This window comes from Gorilla gorilla, chromosome 23 (genome assembly GCF_029281585.2).
Source record: "Gorilla gorilla gorilla isolate KB3781 chromosome 23, NHGRI_mGorGor1-v2.1_pri, whole genome shotgun sequence".
Lineage (NCBI taxonomy): Eukaryota > Metazoa > Chordata > Mammalia > Primates > Hominidae > Gorilla > Gorilla gorilla.
Genome location: NC_086018.1, coordinates 20966943 through 20986650, shown reverse-complemented (window position 1 = coordinate 20986650; position 19708 = coordinate 20966943). Strand labels below are relative to the sequence as shown.

The window sequence follows — 19708 nt, the reverse complement described above, 5'->3', positions numbered from 1 at the left end:
GTGTACACCCTGAATCTAACATAAAAGTTGAAAAAGAAAAAAAAGAATGGAATCTCTGCTTGTTTTCAGAATAATCAGTTGTGCCCCTCTTCAATTTGAAATTCTCACTATTGGCTATATGTAGGGGTACCCTATTTCCCATCTCATAACTTATTTTAAGAAACACAGAATAATAATGTGTAGGCTTGGGATTCAGTTTTTGAAATAAAACACTTATCTTCAATGACCTTCCTGTACATGTAAAAGCACACCTGTCTCCATGGCAGCGGTTGGACCTCACAATGTGGATTGTGCCTTCACCTGGGAATGTCTGTGATGCCCCATCACCGTGGTGATGGAATTAGGGATCTCCTGCCCTCAGTCTTAAGTGCCACTGTCTGTGCTGAGTTTTTCGAAGGTCAGAGCAGATTGAACCTTTGTGCTTTCGTTTTTCCTGATTTTGATTTTTCTTATGGGGATCCACTTTTCCTGCATTCGAGGTATGTTCATACTGGCCTGTCAAATGCTGTCTTTTCAAATTACTAGTTAATACTTTCAAAATATGTTATTTAAAAAATTATCCTCTGTATTTTCCATATGCAGTTATAAATAAGTTTTGTGGTTATGTTTTATTCCTCATTTTATATATTTGATTCTTGTATCAAGCAGGGTGCCTTTGAACTTTTTCTTCATTTAAAAAATATGTATCATTTCCTTTTACATCCTGCACCTTTCAATGCTCCCGCCCCAAATTAAGTTATTCCGTTGAGGAGAATATGGCAAAGTCTATTTTAATGTAGTTTTTAACCTAATTAAGAACCTATGAAATCATTACTTTCAAAAAGTTTGGAGAAAAGCCACAGTAGTACAGATGGGTTTGAGGCTTTTCACACAATAAAATGTACCTATCTTTGTTTTTGACATGTTTTTCCTTCCTCTCTTCTTTTGTTGTGAAATGTGTATTTAGTTTAATAAATTTGTAGTAAGTCATGTCCATTCACATATCAATTTTAAATGTAATAAGAATGCGTATTGTCTGTGTGTGAAATAAAAAACACATTTATTTTTATGCTTTGGGAGTTATCCAAAATCATAGAATTGTCAATTACAGTCAATCACCCAACCTACTCACCTTTCCAGAGTAGTCTTAGTCAAATATTTTTTTTTTTGTTTCCCAATGAAATGCAGTATTTCAACACAGAAAGTAAATAGAATGAATTGGTAGAGACTGTTAACTAAGAACATACAGTTTTATTTATACTCAGAAACAAATAGATCATGTACATATATATGAAGATAAAAATTAAAGGGATAATTGTGTAAGTTTGCATGTAGAAAGCTTTGAAAACCTGTTTACTTGTTAATGCTGTTTTGATGTATTGTGTGACTTAGTTCTCCTGACCCATCATCCAGAGCTCTCTCCAGGAGCTAAGTGCTCATCAGTTCTGTGAGTTGGAAACTAAGTTTAGAGGCACTTGTATTTGTTAGTAAATAAGGCAACATGATATTCTTTCACAGGTTTTAGTGCAGAAGACTGAATAGATAAGCTGCTCCACCCAGTACACTGGTCTTCATTTCATGGTCATCTCATATGTTGATCGTGGATATAAAACACTTATCTTCAATGACCTTCCTGTATATGTAGAAGCACACCTGTCTACATGGCAGCAGTTGGACCTCACAATGTGGATTGTGCCTTCACCCTCAAATGTCTATGATGCCCTATCGCCATAGCGATGGGATTAGGGATCTCTTGCCCTTTGCTCTGCCCCTGTCTGTGCCAGCCAGGCCACTGGGTCGTTGTGGCAGATAGTGGTATCCTTTGTCAAGGGAGTTGCAACCAGGGTGATACATGAGACTAATGATTAGGTGGTATATTGTGTTCTTGTCTTGTCACCAGGTTGTGTAGCTCACAGACTTTTTTTTTTAACATTTCTATAGCTGTCATTTGAAGTTTGTAATGCCATCAAATATCAATAAAGGTTCTTCCCATTATTTATCATGGAGGGCACTGAGTGTGCACTCAGGCAGACACAGCACTTTTGACAACTTTATCTGCTTCTTTCAAAACTGGGTCTGAATTATGATAAAGTTGTTGGGTTTAGGCCAAGCAGGTGTATTTCATAGAGCAATGGGTTGGGAGTTCAGAATCCTGGACTTGAATGAATCTCTGAACCTTATTAAGCTGTGAAATCTAAAGCAAGACATTTCACTGATAATTAAACCTCATGAGCACTTATGCTGTATACTTTAGCTACATCGAATCATTCAGCCATCACCACAGACATATGGCATGATTGATTTACTATCATCTTTTGCTGGGCAGAAAAAGACGGAGATGAATGTGCCCAAGCTTATGAGCCTCTAAGCAAAAGAGCCAAGATGGGAACCGAAGCACAGGGCCCCAATGCTGAGGCTCTGAACTACTGACCTGCCCTCAGCACTCAGCCGTGGGATCATGAGTCACTGTGCAAGGGACTTCCAACATCTGCATGTATGTCTGGAATGATCTGAGCCTGCAGAGTTCCTACACACTAGCCACATTATAGCATGGTGTCCATGGTCACATAGCTCAGGGCAGGTATTAGTACATGAATAACTTAGGTATGTCATAGTCTTTATGTGAAAGGCACATAAAAGTCCAAATGCTTTTGAACTGGTTGCGGATTTTGAGTTGGAGAACAACACTTGGGACAACCGATCACATTCTTTCAGTGCTCGGCCACTCCTCAGCACATATCCCAAAGCTGATAAATAATGGGAAGACCCTTTATTGATATTTGATGGCATTATGAACTTCAAATGACCGCTAAATAAATGTTAAAAAAAAGTCTGTGAGCTACACAACCTGGGGACAAGACAAGAACACAAAATACCACTTAATCATTAGTCTCATGTATCACCCTGGTTGCAACTCCCTTGACAGCTGGTTTGAAGAGCCTCAGTGCTCACCAGGGGCCATCTCCCCGCTATGCCCTCTCTCCCTGTGGATTGCCTGGGCTGAACATAGGCAGCCCCTCACAGGATGACTGCAAACACAGGGCAAAGGAAGACTAAACGGAAAATGTATGGTTATAGTGGTTATTTTAAAATATAAGCATTTCAGTATTTTCTAATCTTTAATAATTGATTTTTTTTGAGGGTGGGGAGCTTTTTTTTTTGGCAGAGTCTTGCTCTGTTGCCCCGGCTGGAGTGGCACAATCTCGGCTCACTGCAACCTCTGCTTCCTGGACTCAAGCAATTCTCCTCCCTCAGCCTCCCAAGTAGCTGGGACAACGGGCGCATGCCACCACGCCTGGCTAATTTTTTGTGTTTTTAGTAGAGACGGGATTTCACTGTGTTAGCCAGGATAGTCTTGATCTTCTGACCTCATGATCTGCCCACGTTGGCTTCCCAAAGTGTTGGGATTACAGGCGTGAGCCACTGCGCCCTGCCGGTTTTTTTGTTTTGTTTTGTTTTTCTGATATGGAGTCTCACTCTGTTGCCCTGGCTGGAGTGCAGTGGCACGATCTCAGCTCACTATAGCCTCCGCCTCCAGGTTCAAGGGATTCTCCTGCTTCAGCCTCCTGAGTAGCTGGGATTACAGGCACATGCCACCATGCCTGGCTAATTTTTTTTTTTTTTTTTTTTTTAACTGGAGACGGGGTTCATTATGTTGGTCAGGCTGGTCTCAAACTCTTGACTTCAAATTATCCACCTACCTCAACCTCCCAAAGTGCTGGGATTACAGGTGTGAGCCACCACACCTGGCTGATTATTTTTATAACAAAGAAAATAAATAAATATAATTAATGCTGGTGCATGGAATTAAATCTAGTTTTTAAAAAATTCACACATAAACAAGAGCAGAACCCCAGACCCTCGATGATAACTGCAGTAGCAGTGTATGTGGGTCTGTGGAGGTTGAAAGGGACTTGGTAGATGTCAAGAAGGTAGTGGCAGTCCTGCTGGGCTTTTAAAGCATCTGAAGAAGTGACAGGACGCTGTGGTTGAATCCTAGCATGTATTTTAGTATTTGTTCATTTGGAGTTTGTTTATTTCATGTTGCTTTCATTTGCCATTGCCTGGAAAGCGAAGGGCTCTACTCATTTCCTTCCTGCTCTTTCTTTGCCTTCCTTGGTCCATGAAGAGAATGGTCCAGAAGAAGCTCAATCCATGCTTGTTAACCAGGCACACCCCTAAGTTCTAGTCCCTGAGTCATTCATGAGTAGCACTGCCAATGAACTGACAGCCATGCTGTGTCCTTCCACATCCCCTAGGTGACTCGAAGAAGCCTTCCAAAAAGCATGTGAAAAGGGAGCCCTACTCTACTACCAAGGTAAAGTAGCCTGTCTTTGCCTAAGATGTAAATGTTGTTTTCTTGGTTCCTTTATTTTTCAGTTGATATCAGCTATGGGAAAATTATCCACTACACTATAGATGTTAGATAATGTTTCCTTGGCAATGGAGGAGGTGTATCTTACCAACTGACACCTGATTCCAGAGGACATACACAATTGGCAGTGTCAGATAGTACACTGCATGTTGAGGGATATTTTCTTCAGGAACAAGTTTTCCACTTTAGATAAGAATTCTGTAATTGCTACCCAAAAATTGTCTAGATAGAAACATCCTTCCAGAAAAGCTCCTGTGCTTTCCTAAGGGAACTCTACTCTAGAGTTGGGGCTTTTGACTTGAACCTTATTTCCAATCTTGGTTACCCAGAGTTTCCAAGTGAACAAAAGACCTGTGTGAGCCATCCATAGCATAGCCTGATTCTCAGAGTGTTTTCCTTCTCTAATTACAGGTGACTTCATTGAGCCCAATCAATGGTACGTATTCTGGACTCACTCACTGGCTGTTAGAAAAAGATTCTGTAGGAAATCTGGAGCCTAACTGCTGGCTTTGGTCTGGAGAGCCTCCATGATCAAAGACACCTGGTGGGAATGAGGATGTGGGGTAGAGTAAAAGAAACTGGTTTTCCAGGTGACAAACTCTTTTTACCTATGTATAGTTCCTGGAAACGTGTTCACATTAGGTGGTGTTCACATTAGGTCATGTGTGGGGGGTGTGTATTAAGGCAGGGGTGGAGTGGGGTGGTCTATGTGCAAGTCTGCTTGATTTGTTTGTGAATGTGTGTCTATGTGTGTTGCCCCTAGGAAAAAAGTGTGTTTACCCAGCACAACTCTCAGGGCCATTTTTCTTAATTTAACAAATCAGACCACATACTTTACTTACATTAGTTCAAACCTCATCATGGCCATATGTTGTGAGCTTGTTTATTGAACCCCCACACCAGATGGAGAAACTAAGCCACAGAAATAAATGTGCCCCAGCTCACTTGCTATGAAGTGAGGAGCCAAGATGTTTACTCATACGGTCCCATTGTTGAAGGCCTGAACTACAACTTCTATTTATCAGCCAGTGAAGGGATCACTATTCACCATGCAAGGGAGTTCCAGCACCCTCTATGCCTGGAATTACCCACGCCTGCAGCGATCCCAAACGCCATCCCTCACGTAAGAGAGGCTCAGTGATCTTATAATGTAGCTATGTAGGCATCTTCCTGCAGGTGTCACATAGTCCTTAGTGTGAAACCAACATAGAAAGCCCATGTTTCTGATCAAATCACAGGTTCTGAAACACTAAGGGAGTCACTAAGTAGGACAATGTGGTGCCTGCGTGTCATAGCTGGGTCTCCTCAAGACATGGCTTAAGTCCAGTAAGAATTGGGGAGATGCTTTAGAGTCTTGGCCACAGTTCACCACAAGCCCTCTGAGCTACGTACTTTAGGGATCATGATCATTGAGTACTCAAATTACCACTTGGTGGTTATCCGGGTGTCTGTTGTCCATGGCAACTCTCTTGTGAAGCTGGCGTGGAGAGCGTCAGTGCTAGAGCCGTGCCTCCCTTCTGAATGGACCCTCCCTGTGTTAGCAGGTGGGTGTAAGCATGGGGGTCAGCACGCTCAGTGGATTTACACACACAGCATTGAAGAGTAAGGCTGGGCTTCGTTATTTATACATTTTCAATAATTGATGATCTTCATAACGTAAAATCAATGATTTACTACACTAGAATACTGTCCCTAGTATTGAATCACATCTCTCAATAAAGGCTTGCTTAAAGTCACATGAGAGTTCCCATTCAACTGATGATACGTGCCATAGCAGCAATTAAAGCAGTCATCTGAAAAGGCTTTTACTGTAAACTTATGCATGAGCCTGAAGTGGGGGATAAAGGAGGTGATTAGCTCCCCTGTGCCATGTTTCTATTATATGTGTGGTAGAGGACAATTACACAGGAAGGTGATGGAGAGAACAGAGCAAAGGATTGGACAGGTCCATTGAACCCATGAGACTATGGTGAGGTTAGTGAATGAGACTGGTCATTTTAGGTCGGATTTTACCTCGTGTGTTCTTTCCACGCTTTCTTCCAGTAGTTTCTTCTATTTCTTACTAACTAGGTCACTGTTGCTAAAATCCATACTAAAAGAGGACAAAGCTTTGTAATAACATAAAAGCTAGTAAAACTGTGATAGCTCAAATTTTACAGAATACTGGGGGCTTTTGCCTGAGACCTGGATGACATAGTTGTGTAAGAATGGGGGGTTCCTCTGAAGACTATTGGACTTCTGAGAAGAAAGATCTAAGTTGTCTCTGTGTGATATGGAGTCAGCCTTCACTGCCCTCGAAGTCTGTCTGATAGAGGTGTTGAATGCTCAGTGAACTCCATGATCTTCCTGAAACCCAACTTTGATTCAGTGGGCTCTGCTTGGAAGCCTTTAAAGAGCGGGATCATAAGATTAAACTTGGAACACATGATCACTATTTTCTTCTGGTCTTCTGTCAGCAAGGTGTCAACAGTCCTCTCTATTGTAAATGCATTAACCAGCATCTTCTCTGATAGAAATTTTGAGAAGATACAGCCTGTACGCCAACCAGCATCGGAGGCATCATGACTTCTGGAGAAAGAAGAAGATACAGCCACAAGAAGGTACTGTGGAAGTTCATTAATTAAGTTGATTCAATAATCGCAGTTGTGGGGAGTATTCAGTGTCCCATATGTAAGAGGAATCTATGAAGAGATTAAGCCATATTTTTTAATGTGTCAGAATTCTAATTTGCTTAGTCAGTAAGTATTGCTACAACCACAAAAGTAAATATCCACTTAAAAGTCAATTTTGGTTCATGTTTAAGGATGGACAATGTTTCAAGCTAATGTCTAGAACTTCCCTGATTGTTAAACATTAGCATAGATCTCCCTGAAAGAGTGGTGCTATATTATTATTTTTAAATTAATATATTTCTTTAACTAGAGAGTTTTAAATTGACATCAAAACTGAGCATATGGCCGGGTGTGGTGGCTCATGCTTATAATCCCAGCACTTTAGGAGGCTGAGGCGGGCAGATCACCTGAGGTCAGGAGTTGGAAACCAGCCTGGCCAACATGGTGAAACCCCATCTCTACTAAAAATACAAAAAAATAACAGAGTGTGGTGGCAGGTGCCTGTAATCCCAGCTACTCAGGAGGCTGAGGCAGGAGAATTGCTTGAACCCAGGAGGTGGATGTTGCAGTGAGCCAAGATGGCGCCATTGCACTCCACCCTGGGCAACAAAAGTGAAACTCCATCTCAAAAAAAAAAAAAAAATTGAGCATATAATACACAAAGTTCCTATATCATTCTGTCCCCTCACCCTGACTTCCTAATTTCATCTATTATTAACATAACATCTTACATTAATGTGGTACATTTGCTAAAAGTAATGAGAAAATATTGACATTATTATCTGAAGTCTATCATTTGCATAATGTTCATTCTTTCTGTTACACATACATGTGAAGTTTGAAATATGTATAACATTATGTTCACCATTATGTTCTCATAAAGAATATGTTCACATCCCTAAAAATCTCCTCTTCTCGCTCATTAATCTCTGTCCTCTTTCTCCAGGAAGCTTGGCGACTATTAATATTTTCACTGTAGCTTCAGTTTTGCCTTTTCCAGAATGTCGTGTAGTTGGAATCATATATTATGTAGCTTTTTCAGATAAATTTATTTCACTAAATTGATGTATATTTAAGCTTCTTTCATGTCTTTTTTATGCCTTAATGGCATAAAATGCACATTAAATCACCAAATAATATTGCATTGAGTGGATTTTTTTATTCACCTCTTGAAGAATTTGGTAGATTTCATGAGAGAAACCATCTGGGTCTGGTGCTTTCTTTTTCAGAATGCTCTTAATGTGAATTCAACCTATTTAACAGATATAAGCTTATTCAAATGATCTAGGATTCTAGTTGACCTTGGGAAAATTGTCTTTCAAGGACTTAATACATTTCACTGAGGTTATCAAACTGCAGTCATAGAATTGTTCATGATATTCCTTGATTATCCTTTTAACGCTCAACAGTTCAGTAGAGACGGCTCTTCTTTTATTTCTGAAATTGGTCATTTGCGTTATCTTCTTTTTCTTGGTTAGCCTGCACAGAAGTTCATTCATTGTAATGAGCATGTCAAGGAACCAGCTTTAGATTTTAATGATTTTCTGATGATTTCAGTGTTTTAATTTTATTGACTTCTGTGATGTTGTTTGTTACTTGTTCTACTTGCTTTACATTGCATTCCTTTATTTTCTACAGTTTCCTAATTGAAACACGATATTACTGATTTTAGATCTTGTGATTTTTAATATATTGAATCCAATGCTATAAATTTTCCTCTACAGACTGCTTTTGTTACATCTAGAAATCTTGTCAAGTCACATTTTCTTTTAATGTAAAGGTATTTTTAACTTTCTATTAAGACTTCTTATTTAACCCATGAGTTATTTAAAAGTGCATTGCTAATGTGCAAATATTTGGAGATTTTCTGGCTCTCTTACAGTTGTTGATTTTTTGTTGTCAGGTATGTGTTGCAAAAGCAGTCATCTATCTCATCTTGCCACCACCCAAGATGGCCCAGGATGTGGGCTCTCCCTGAGGGAATCTTTGGCCATCTGCCAACCTGATATGGTCAGCCTCCTTCTTTAGAAAGTGCCATTCTCAGTTCCGGCAGGGAGTTTTCCCAAAGTTGAGAAGGTGACATTCTTACTCCCCAGTGCAGCCTGCACCTCTGACCCGTGGTCAGCAGACAGGACAGACACGGGCAGGCTCTGTGTCCTAAAGCAGGAGGAACTGTGCGACCATCCTGATTGGAAATTTGTGAGGACCACCGTGTTACTCAAGTATGGTCTTTGGAAAGTGTCGTATTACTACTGTTTGTGAACTGCTTGTTGGTGGCCTGGCTGAGCCACACCTTTATGAAAACCAGGACCCCTCAGCTGGTGTGGGTGTCTATGCAGCCTGAGACCCTCATGTGAACAGCCTTGTGGCAGCTGTCTTTTCCCCTTGCCACCATCAGTGCCTCCGTGTTCCTGGGCACTGCTTTCTCTGATGGGTGCTGCACTGTTTTCCTGCACCTCAGTGTCTGCAGCTGGATGTCTCTTCTGGAATCTAGATGAGGGGGCATCAATAGCAGTTCTGCTGTGGCACTACCCTCCTTCTTAGCTTGTCTTGCTCTGTCTTAGGCTCCCTCAAAGATCCCACCCTTCAGGTTCTTCCACAAGTTTCTTATTGGAATCTGAGCAGAAAAATATTACCAATATGAGCAATCCTATACCCAGTGAAGACATGAAGAATTAAAATAATTCTCCATGGACTGTACCTCATATAAATCCCTAGAAGTAATTTCTTAAAAAAAAAACAAGGAAGATGTAATAGTTTTCCATAAATTAGAATACCCTACATGTACAATTAAATGAAATGGCTAGTATAGTCTTGAAACCAAAACCAGATAAGGTAAATTAAATTCTGCGATATTTTAAAATACTGTGAATTCTGACTAATGTGCGTTAATCTCAAAATATGAAATGGTGGATTAACATTGAAAATGTGATAAATAAAATTAGCTAACTCAAAAGGTTAATGGAGAGAAAATGTGATTATTGCAATAGATTCAGGAAGTTCATGGATAACATTCGCTATATATTTACAGGACAACTATCTGATTAACTTTAAGTGACCTGTGACAACCATTTGAATTAATGCTGCTTTAACAGCATATCTCTTGGCTTGTTAAAAACCCGACAAGAATTTCCATAACATTAATTTATTTTTAACACCTATATTGGGTGTGAACCCACCATAAAGTTTGCCCACTGAAAAGGTCTACAATTTGAAGCTTTATTAAATTGATTCTGTGTGCACCCATCGCCATGATCTAATTTAAAAATGTTTCCCTCACCCAAGTTCTCTCTTGCGCACTGGCAGTTAATCCCCACCCCCATCTCCAGCCCTAAGCAATACTGCTGTGACATTCCATCTCCATAAATTTCCCACTTGCTTAATAGAAATGGACATATATATATATTTGGAATCTGACTTCCTTCATTTAGCATACTATGTTTGAAGTTAATTGACGCTTTAGCACGTGCTGGTCATGTGTTTTCCTTCATAGTCTGCTGTGTTTATTCATACAGATAGTGTTTATTCATTTACCAGTTAATGGACATTTAATTATTTTTGTTTTTTTCTATGATGAGTAGTGTAACTTTGAGCATCATATGCAGTCATGTAATGCATAATGACATTTTGGTCATTATTTTTTTTTTTTTTTGAGGCCCAGGCTGGAGTGTAGTAGCACAATCTCGGCTCACTGGAACCTCCACCTCCCAGGTTTAAGCAGTTCTCGTGCCTCAGCCTCCTGAGTAGCTGGGACAACCGGCACACGCCACCACACCTGGATAATTTTTGTATTTTCAGTAGAGACAGGGTTTTGCTGTGTTGGTCAGGCTGGTCTCAAACTCCTAGCCTCAGGTGATCCACCCACCTCTGCCTCCCAAAGTGCTGGGATTATAGGCATGAGCCACTGCGTCCGGCCTAATTTTTTTGAGAAACAAGAGAACTGTTTTCTAAATTAGCTTTGCCAATTTATATTCCTACCATGATGCATAGCACTAATTTCACTGTACAATGTATGGTAGGCCCCAACATGTAAGAAATGATGAAAGTAACACATAAAGGTTAGTATAAAACAAATAAGATTATCATTGTTGCTATCATCTTTGTCAAATTATCAAAACAATCTAAGAGTATATTTTTATATAAATATGCTTGGCAACATAGCTGACAAAAGCATTATCAGTTACATTTATCAGTAACAAAGACATAAATATGAAGGGGAAAAATACTTATACTAACAGCACAATATCAGAATTAACATAAAAATTCTGCTGGTCACTTTGGACTATTTAATTGTCTGAGGCAGTGTTTTGTAGACAAAGGAGCATCTATGGAGCACCTGAAGTAGGGGATCAACAGAACTTGGGTTTCAAAAGTTATCTGGGTTTAGAGTGTGAAACTTTGTTGGAGGACACACACCTTGCGTGAGCGAGGTGCCTTGGTGTGTGTGCACGTGTTGGAGGTACAGCATGGTGGCCTAATCTTGAAGGTAAAGGAAGGCTTCTAGCAAGACTGGCATCTGGGCTTGGCTGTGTGTGTTTTCTATTGTGGGAAAATATGTATAATAAAATATTTATCATTTGAACCTTTTAACCAAAGTGTGCACTCAGTGGCATTCAAAATATTCACAGTGTTGCATAACCAACACCACTATCTACACCCACAATTTTGATGATTTCTTACAAAACCTTGTCCACAGTAAGCAACATAGCACTTTCCCCCTATTTCCAGCCCATGGTGATTCCTATCGTATTTTCTCTTGTATGAATTTGATTATTCTAGGCACTTCGTATAAGTACAATTAGACAATATATTCCTTTTGTGTCTGGCTTATTTCACTAAGCATAATGTTCTCAATGTCCACCCATGTTGTATAATCTAGCAAAATTGTGCTCCTTTTTTACAGATGGATGATGTAGCATTGCATGCAGACCACCTTGCTTTTATTACAATCATTTGTTCATTGATGGTTGGATTATTTCCACCTTTTGGCTCCTGTGAAAAGTGATGCTACAAACATTAGTATACAAACATCTGTTTGATTTCCGTTCTCTATTCTTTAAGAGTAGAATTCCTGGGTCTAACGGGAGTTCTATATTGAACCTTCTGAGCCACTGCAGACTGGTTTCCACAGTGGCTGCAACTTTATCCGTTTCTACCAGCAATGTATCGGGATTACAATTTCTTTACGTCCTTCTTCACACTTATTTTCCTTTAAATCATCCTAGTAGGTGTATATTGGTGTCTACTTGTGTTTTTCATTTGCATTTCCCTAATGACTAATGATCCTGAGCAGCTTTTCCTGTGCTACTATCTGTGGCTGTATCTTCTTTAGGGAAATATATGTTGAAGTCTTTTGCCCGTTTGTAAAGAGTCATCTGATTTTTATTTAGCTAGTTTGTTGTTGTAGATTTTTGGGAGGTTTAACATATATTCTAAATTTTAGTTTCTTACATGATAAATGATTTGCAAATATTTCCCCCTTTGTGTAGAACTTTAGATTCACAAACTTCATTAATTTGTATGAAATCTTCAGCAGTTGACCCCAAACAGATAAGACTGAAGCAGTATTTTAGGAATAGTTGAAAGTATTATCACCACAAAACATAAGCGTAATCAAATCCTGCAAGCTACATGTAAGGCACAATGACAAATAAGGCAGCAAAGGGCCATCTGGTGATTAGTTCACCACACTTGTTGCAACTGTTTGCGCTGCAGAGTTAAAACATACCAGCATTCAACCCATGTCTCCTCTCTTGAAGTAAACTGTCGTATGTTGGCTGGCCTGAACAAGCGTAGATATTCTCCATCCTCAATTAATATGCATGCATGACAAAGAAAAGGAGGCCTGGATGAAAAAATATTGTGTGATTAATAATTATGCTTTAATTAATTTTATAGGATATAATTTCAGTACTTCTAATTCTCCCATCAGCAGTTATAACAAAGGATTAGTGAATAAATACAATAGACTGTTTTGCCTAGAATTGAATCCAATCTGTCTGTTAAACTTTGCTTTTGTTCAAGTGCAAAATGCTAAAACACATAATAACTGCAGTGACAGCCACTGTGGATCCACAGAGGTAAAAATGGTCTTGGGACATCAATCCCACAAGCTAATATTGTTTTATAGGGTTTAGAAAATCATTTAGCTGGGTTTCAAACCTCGCAGTGTGAGCGGTAGGACTGTCATCAAATTATAGCGTGTGCTTCAGTGCCATTTGTAGACTGACTCATTGCCGTTGCCTTAAGTTGCCATCAGCAAAATGCCAGGGACTCCATTTCTTGCTCCTCGGCTCCTCGTTCTTGCCTGTCTTTCCACGAGGGAAGATTTTCTAGCAGCAGCTCAAGCTGTGCTTTTAATGAAACACATCCACACACACTGTCCTGTTGTCCACATTAAGCAGAGCTCCCTGAATAACTCATGAACAAAAGCATCTATGACTAACTGTTGCTCTGTGTCCTCCTAGCCTCTGAGGAGTCTCTAGTTCACAAGAACAGAGGAGGTGGAGAGAGGCCGGTCGACGCGAGGGTAAGGTTGCCTTGCTTTCTCTGAAACAGAAATGTTCCTTTCTTGGCGTCTTTCTTTTTCAACTGACTTTACATGTGAAAAAATGACAATGTCCATGACAGGTATTAAATGCAGTTTTCTGAGGGGGTGGAAGAAGTGACTCTTAGCAACTGATATGTAATCCAAAATGACATTTAGCTGTGATGGCTTCAGGTTGTAGACCGTATCCTTGGGGTCCTTGTCCTTGGAAGCAATGTCTTCTCCTTGGATTCAGTATTTTGCACTTGCCAACCTACGTGGACCTGAGAGATCCACCATCCAGAAGTTGGTGTCTTTTACAGTGTGTATCCTACCCTTGTTTGGGGAGCCTTGAAGTTGACTACACTTTCTGATCAAGTTTTCAATATTCATTGAGAGAAACAGAGCCTTGTGCAAACAGTCCACAACACGATGTACCCCTCATAAAGTCTTGTTTCTGTATTGCAGGTGGTGCGGGTGGCCCCTCTGAGGCTTGGTTTTGGTAAGTATTCTGGAATTACTTGCCAAGAAAACAATCTGGATGCCAAGAAAAGTGTGGCATCTTTGCAGGTTTCAATGTGAAGAGCCACCCTGATCCTGGGATCGTGATAGGAATAAGCATAGGGGAAGTGTTTTTTTAAAAACCTGAATTCCCCAGGGAAAAGTTATGGCCAATTTTTGAGGAAGCAGCTGTGCTCCCTTTTGGGTGGTGCTGAGTTGGGTGCTTGAGGATTGGTGGTGTCTTGTGTGAGGCTGCATCGTGTGGTGTGAATGTGTGTATTTCTATACAGGTGAGGCTGTGTGTTTTCTCGGGAGAGATTTCCCATTTATACAGCCTAATCGCCAGTGTCCACTTCTAACAATAAAATCCACCCTCGCTCTACTCTTTCTGTACAGTGACTCCTCCACCCTCACCAGAGCCATTCCCGGGTCTGGCTTCTTATCCCCACTGCTCAGGTGGAGAACCTGAAGGGCCAAGGGAGTGGCCCCAGCTCCCGAGTTCCTGAATGAAAAAGTGAAAACACGAACCCAGGAGTGTGGGCCAGTGCTGACGCTGACATGCACTTAGTCATGGGGTGTTCACCACCACACAGGGAGTCCAGCATTCATGTATAAGCCCTAAAGCACCGAGCCCAAAAGGCCCCAGACACTGCCCATCATCATAAAGTGGCCTCCGTGGTCACACAACCCAGGGCAGTTATAGGTCATCTCCCCACAGACCGGCATAGTCATCAGTGCGTCAAAAGCACAAAGATCCCCAGGTGTTTGGGTCAGCTCACAGATCCTTTTTTTTTTTTTAACTTTTATTTTAAGTTCGGGGTACATGTGCAGGATGTGCAGGTTTTTTACATATGTAAACGTGTGTCATGAAGAGTTTGTTGTATAGATTTCGTCACCCATATATTAAGCCTAATATCAGCTATTTTCCCCGATCCTCCCCCTCCTCCCACCTCCCACCCTCCAGTAGGCCCCACGCTCACAAATTCTAAGAGGAGTGGGGGACCACAAAGGCCAGTGTGGCCCACTTCAGTTGTGAAGTTAATTTGCTCAGCAACTGGACAAAGCCTATAAGGATGGGTGATGTATTTTAGTAGATTTAGTAATATTATCTTCCCAAGCCCTAAAATGCTCAAATCCTGCCAGCTGAAAATGGTGAGGAGGGACAGATAGGAACTCTGTGTGGCACTTGGTTATTAGCCTGGCTTCCATCCCTTAGTGGCAACTCTCTTGTATATGTGGGTTAAAGACCCTGAGCCTCAAGCCAAGCCTCCTCCTTGAGGAGCCATCTCACTATTGACTGCCTAGTGCAGTGTATGGCCACCAGCCCAACTGAAACAAAATGTTGCTTTAAAACAAGTGTAAATCTCATACAACAAGCAAATGCAGAAGCAGTGTGGTCTTGCAAGTTGCAAAGAGGACAGTTACAATTTCGCTGGACTTCAACCTGTGTAGAAGACATGAGGGAACTCTCACTGAATCACGGCAGAGTTCAAGGCCACTTGTAGACTATTGCATGTTACAGAAGGTGACCCTTAGCTACTAAGCAAAGGCCTCTGTTTCTCATTTCTTCCCTGTTCATCTTCTTGGTCATCCTTCTTCTGCAAGGGAAAAGAGCCCAAGCAAAAGGCAGTTTCAATATTAATCTGATCAAGGTTTTGTGCAGTTTATTATCATCCAGGTAATCAGGTGCAACTCGGTCTGCCTACCAGCCCCCCACCCCTGCTCTGTGTTTTCATTTAATAAATATTTTGGTCTACTTACTGTGTGCTAGATTTTCTGGAGACCGCAAAGTAAATGAGATAGAATCTTTATGTTGACAGCTAAGTTAGATTTAACATAACTGACAAAAATTAAAATTTCTGATTTCTTGCAAAAATATTTTGTACATATGAATGCATACTGAATGTAAAGTGGTTAACAAAAAAAATCACACTTGCACTCATGGAAGGCTTTTCATGAATTTGTCAATTTCTATTTTTTTATATTTCCCCACTTCACTGGATAATGCATATCTGAACCTGGAAACTGATTCCCACTGCAGAAAGTGTTCTGAGTCATGTCCCTTAGCTTCACTAGTGCAGGTCCACCCGGGAGGATGGCCTAGCATCAGCTGGGCCCATGCTGTGATCAGCCACCTCCATGCACCCACACCAAGCAAGCTCCCTGGGTGATTCACCACCAGGGCACTGACCTTTACTCTGTGTTCTCCTAGCTCCTTGTGGGTACGCTGTACAAGACATCTCTAAAGAAGACACTGTATATGACATCTGTAATGAGGATGCTATAGACATCTCTGATGAGGACACTGTATATGACATCTGTAATGAGGATGCTATAGACATCTCTGATGAGGACTCTGTAGATATCTCTAATGAGGCTTCTGTACATGACATCTTTAATGAGGCTGCTGTATGTGACATCTCTAACGATGCTGTAAACATCTCTAATGAGGCTGCTGTATGTGACATCTCTAATGACGCTGTAGACATCTGTAATGAGGCTGCTGTACATGACATCTCTAATGAGGACACTATAGAAGACATTTCTTATGAGGACACTGTATACGACATCACTAATGAGGATGCTGTACGATACATCTGTAAAAAAGAAGATGCTACCAAGGTAAGACACTTTCCTTTGTCTTGAACAGAAATGTTGCTTTCCTGGCTTCTTTCCAATCAGATGTAGACATGAACATCTGCCAACGTGGATTATTTATGACATCTGCAATTGCCTTGGTGTGGCGACCTCTCATCAACCATGCTGGGCACACTGGGGTGTGGTAGATGGCAGCATCCACGATCCACTGCAATGCAGAGGTGTTTCCCTCCACAGCAGTTTTCCCCTGTGGATTAAGAGTTATGAAACTGCCAATCTAAATACACTTTAAAGATAAATTCTGTGGGAAAAGGTGTTGTCTTTTCCACAGGTGTCCTCCATGCTAGTTTTGGGGGACTTCGATCTTTGACTCAATCACTATACCCCTTCTAATTTTCTCAAGTTGTTGAGAGAATATCAGATCTGTGCGACGTGCATGGCAACATTTCACCCTCCTAATGTTTTCTTTTCTATAATTGCAGGAGCCATTGACACTGGAGAATGGTACGTACCCTGAAATAACTCACTTCCTGAGGGAAAAACATTGTCTCTAGGGTACAGAAACCTGATTCTGGGCTCCTTTTGGGAAGGAGGATTTGGGGTCTGGTGAGAGCAAATGATTTTGCAAGTATAAAACAATGTCCAGAGAGGCTGTAGGGATGTCTGTGAAGCAGAGGAAACATCAGGGGATCCTGTGTGAAGCACCATGGCTTCAGCTGGGGTGGGAGGAGTGGATGGGCCTCTCTCTAATGACTTATCCTGATGTTTGTGTTTCTAAAGATTTGATTGTGGAGAGCATATCTGATGACGAGGATTTTGCAGGTAGGTAACTACTTTCCACGTAAGAGCCAATGGGAGAGAGTTCCCAGGGGCCTTCGGGGTATCCATGCTGCTTGGGAGGTTGAGGGAGGAGGCATGAAATCAAAACAAAAAAGGAAATATGTGTCAAATTGGATTTGGTCTTTTCCAGGTTTATTGGCATAATAGTAAGAACTGTCTCTCTGGGCTATGAGAGTGCTGTGTTATTTAAAGGTGATCTTTCCCAGAACACCTGGCCTTTTCTTTTCTGCCTCTGCCAAACATCACAGCCTTTGGGTTGGATTAGTCAGCACCCCTTGGGATTGTGCAGAAGAGGTTTGGGGTTGCATTGAGTGTCACCTGTGGTGAACAGAATCTGAGGGACACAACTCTCTCACAGGCACTTCCTTCAACCTGGAGACAGAGTTCTCCTGGTGTGTGCCCAGGGGTGCAGGAGAAATTGACAGTCGGCCTCTGAACTTTTAGGACTTTAGAAAGCACTCATGTTTCCATCCTCGCTATTGACTCCTAGCTTAAAGGGAGCTTCCGGGGTGAGTGACGGAGGCGGGATCGGACCCTGGCAGTTTGACGGCAACACCTGTGTTCCTCTGCACTGGGCCATGGATGACATTACACAACTTGGTGAGAATCAGGAATTGAGGCTAACCACATCTGAAATTGAGATGGGCCTTGGGTCATATAAATAGTTTGGAAAAGATGCATTTTATTACCCTATTGAAAGAAACCATTTATGGCCAGGTGCGGAGACCTGTAATCCCAGCACTTTGGGAGGCTGAGACGGGCAGATCACAAGGTCAGGAGATCGAGACCATCCTGGCTAACACAGTGAAACCCTGTCTTCACTAAAAATACAAAAAAAAAAAAAAAAAAAAAAATTAGCCAGGCGTGGTAGCAGGCGCCTGTAATCCGAGCTACTCGAGAGGCTGAGGCAGGAGAATGGCATGAACCCAGGAGACGGAGCTTGCAGTGAGCCGAGATCGCGCCACTGCACTCCAGCCTGGGCAACAGAGCGAGACTCCATCTAAAAAAAAAAAAAAAAAAAAAAAGAAACCATTTATTTCTCACTCCAGCAGGATAAATGGTTTTCAGTATCCACTTAACTGCTCATTGACTCTTACTGTAGATGAGGAGGTGGCCAGCAGCTCCTGCCCTCCCCCCCATCGTAGGCCCAGGGTAATCAACAATTGACTGGATGTAATGGAAGAGTGGTGCATTTGGAGGTATCTGTATTAATGGGACCCACATGATGTGGGTGAGAGCTATTAGGGTGAGAAAAAACCTGGGAGCCCAATGAAATATTTAAATATTAAACAAAACATTGTTGAAATCTCCATTGTACTTTAGTAGTTGAAGTCATTCTTGTGGTCATCACTGCCCTTCCCAAACATAACAAGTTACTTAATATCACATGGACCCGTGCCTTGAGGAATGATGATCAGTTTGTAAAATGACAATAAAACAATTGTTTGCCTCTGTAAGCCACAATATTTCATCCATATATTTCAATTTCCATGTGTAAGTATAGTTCAAATGTCAGAAATTTATTATTATCTAATAGAATATTCATGGTATATTAATGAGCAATAATTATCATACTATTTCTATTAACAATTATTTGTATGATGAAAAAAGCAGACTCCCATTCTTGGATTTTTCTCAGTTTGCACACATTAGCACGACAGGACCATGTCCACATGATATGTGCCAGCAGGAGGCCAGGACCAGAGGCTTTTCTTGTTAGCTAAGATTTCTAAATGTATTACATATTCACGGTTAGAAGTAACTCTAAATATCATAAAAGGTTAGCAAGGAAGTTTCGCTTCCACTCTGAACTTCCAAACACCAAGTCAACATTTTTGCTTGCGTATCATTTCTACAATCTATGTGCAAATAGAAACATGCACCTGGAATGCATGCTGATGCATGATCGTGTTTACACAAAGTTCTCTGCCCCTCTGCACATATCACTGGGCAATGCACCTTAGTTATCATTCCACATTTCAAATGTAAATGCATTGTATTGTTTCAGAGCTGTAAAGTACTGCACCCTATGACTATTCCCAAAATTACTTAAGCACTCATTATGGGTATCCATTTGTTCTGTTTCCAGTCTTGCTTTTACAACCAATGTGGTAGTGAATAGCACTATGTTGAGTAGAAGTGGTGAACGTGGGGCCGGGCGCAGTGGCTCACACCTGTAATCCCAGCACTTTGGGAGGCCGAGGCAGGCGGATCACAAGGTCAGGAGATCAAGACCATCCTGGCTAACACGGTGAAACCCTGTCTCTACTAAAAATA

General features: G+C 41.2%; 1 protein-coding gene across 7 annotated transcripts in view; it reads left to right on the top strand.

Annotated features, from left to right (window-relative positions):
* The first annotated feature begins 380 nt into the window (after positions 1-380).
* The window catches only part of LOC115931947 (uncharacterized), a 31347-nt gene continuing 12019 nt past the window's right edge, over positions 381-19708 (top strand). For 4 of the 7 annotated variants that reach the window (XM_063705020.1, XM_055375107.2, XM_055375108.2 and 1 more), the window contains exons 1-9: positions 408-479; positions 4239-4297; positions 4766-4790; positions 6868-6954; positions 13434-13495; positions 13961-13994; positions 16206-16615; positions 17074-17095; positions 17372-17413. In XM_063705020.1, coding sequence (XP_063561090.1) covers positions 452-479; positions 4239-4297; positions 4766-4790; positions 6868-6954; positions 13434-13495; positions 13961-13994; positions 16206-16615; positions 17074-17095; positions 17372-17413 — 769 coding nt within the window. In that variant the 5' untranslated portion in view covers positions 408-451. Of the gene's footprint in view, positions 480-4238; positions 4298-4765; positions 4791-5328; positions 5478-6867; positions 6955-13433; positions 13496-13960; positions 13995-16205; positions 16616-17073; positions 17096-17371; positions 17414-17921; positions 18032-19708 lie in introns of those variants that run through there. The other 3 variants (XM_055375110.2, XM_031005613.3, XM_063705021.1) reach the window with 3 other exon arrangements.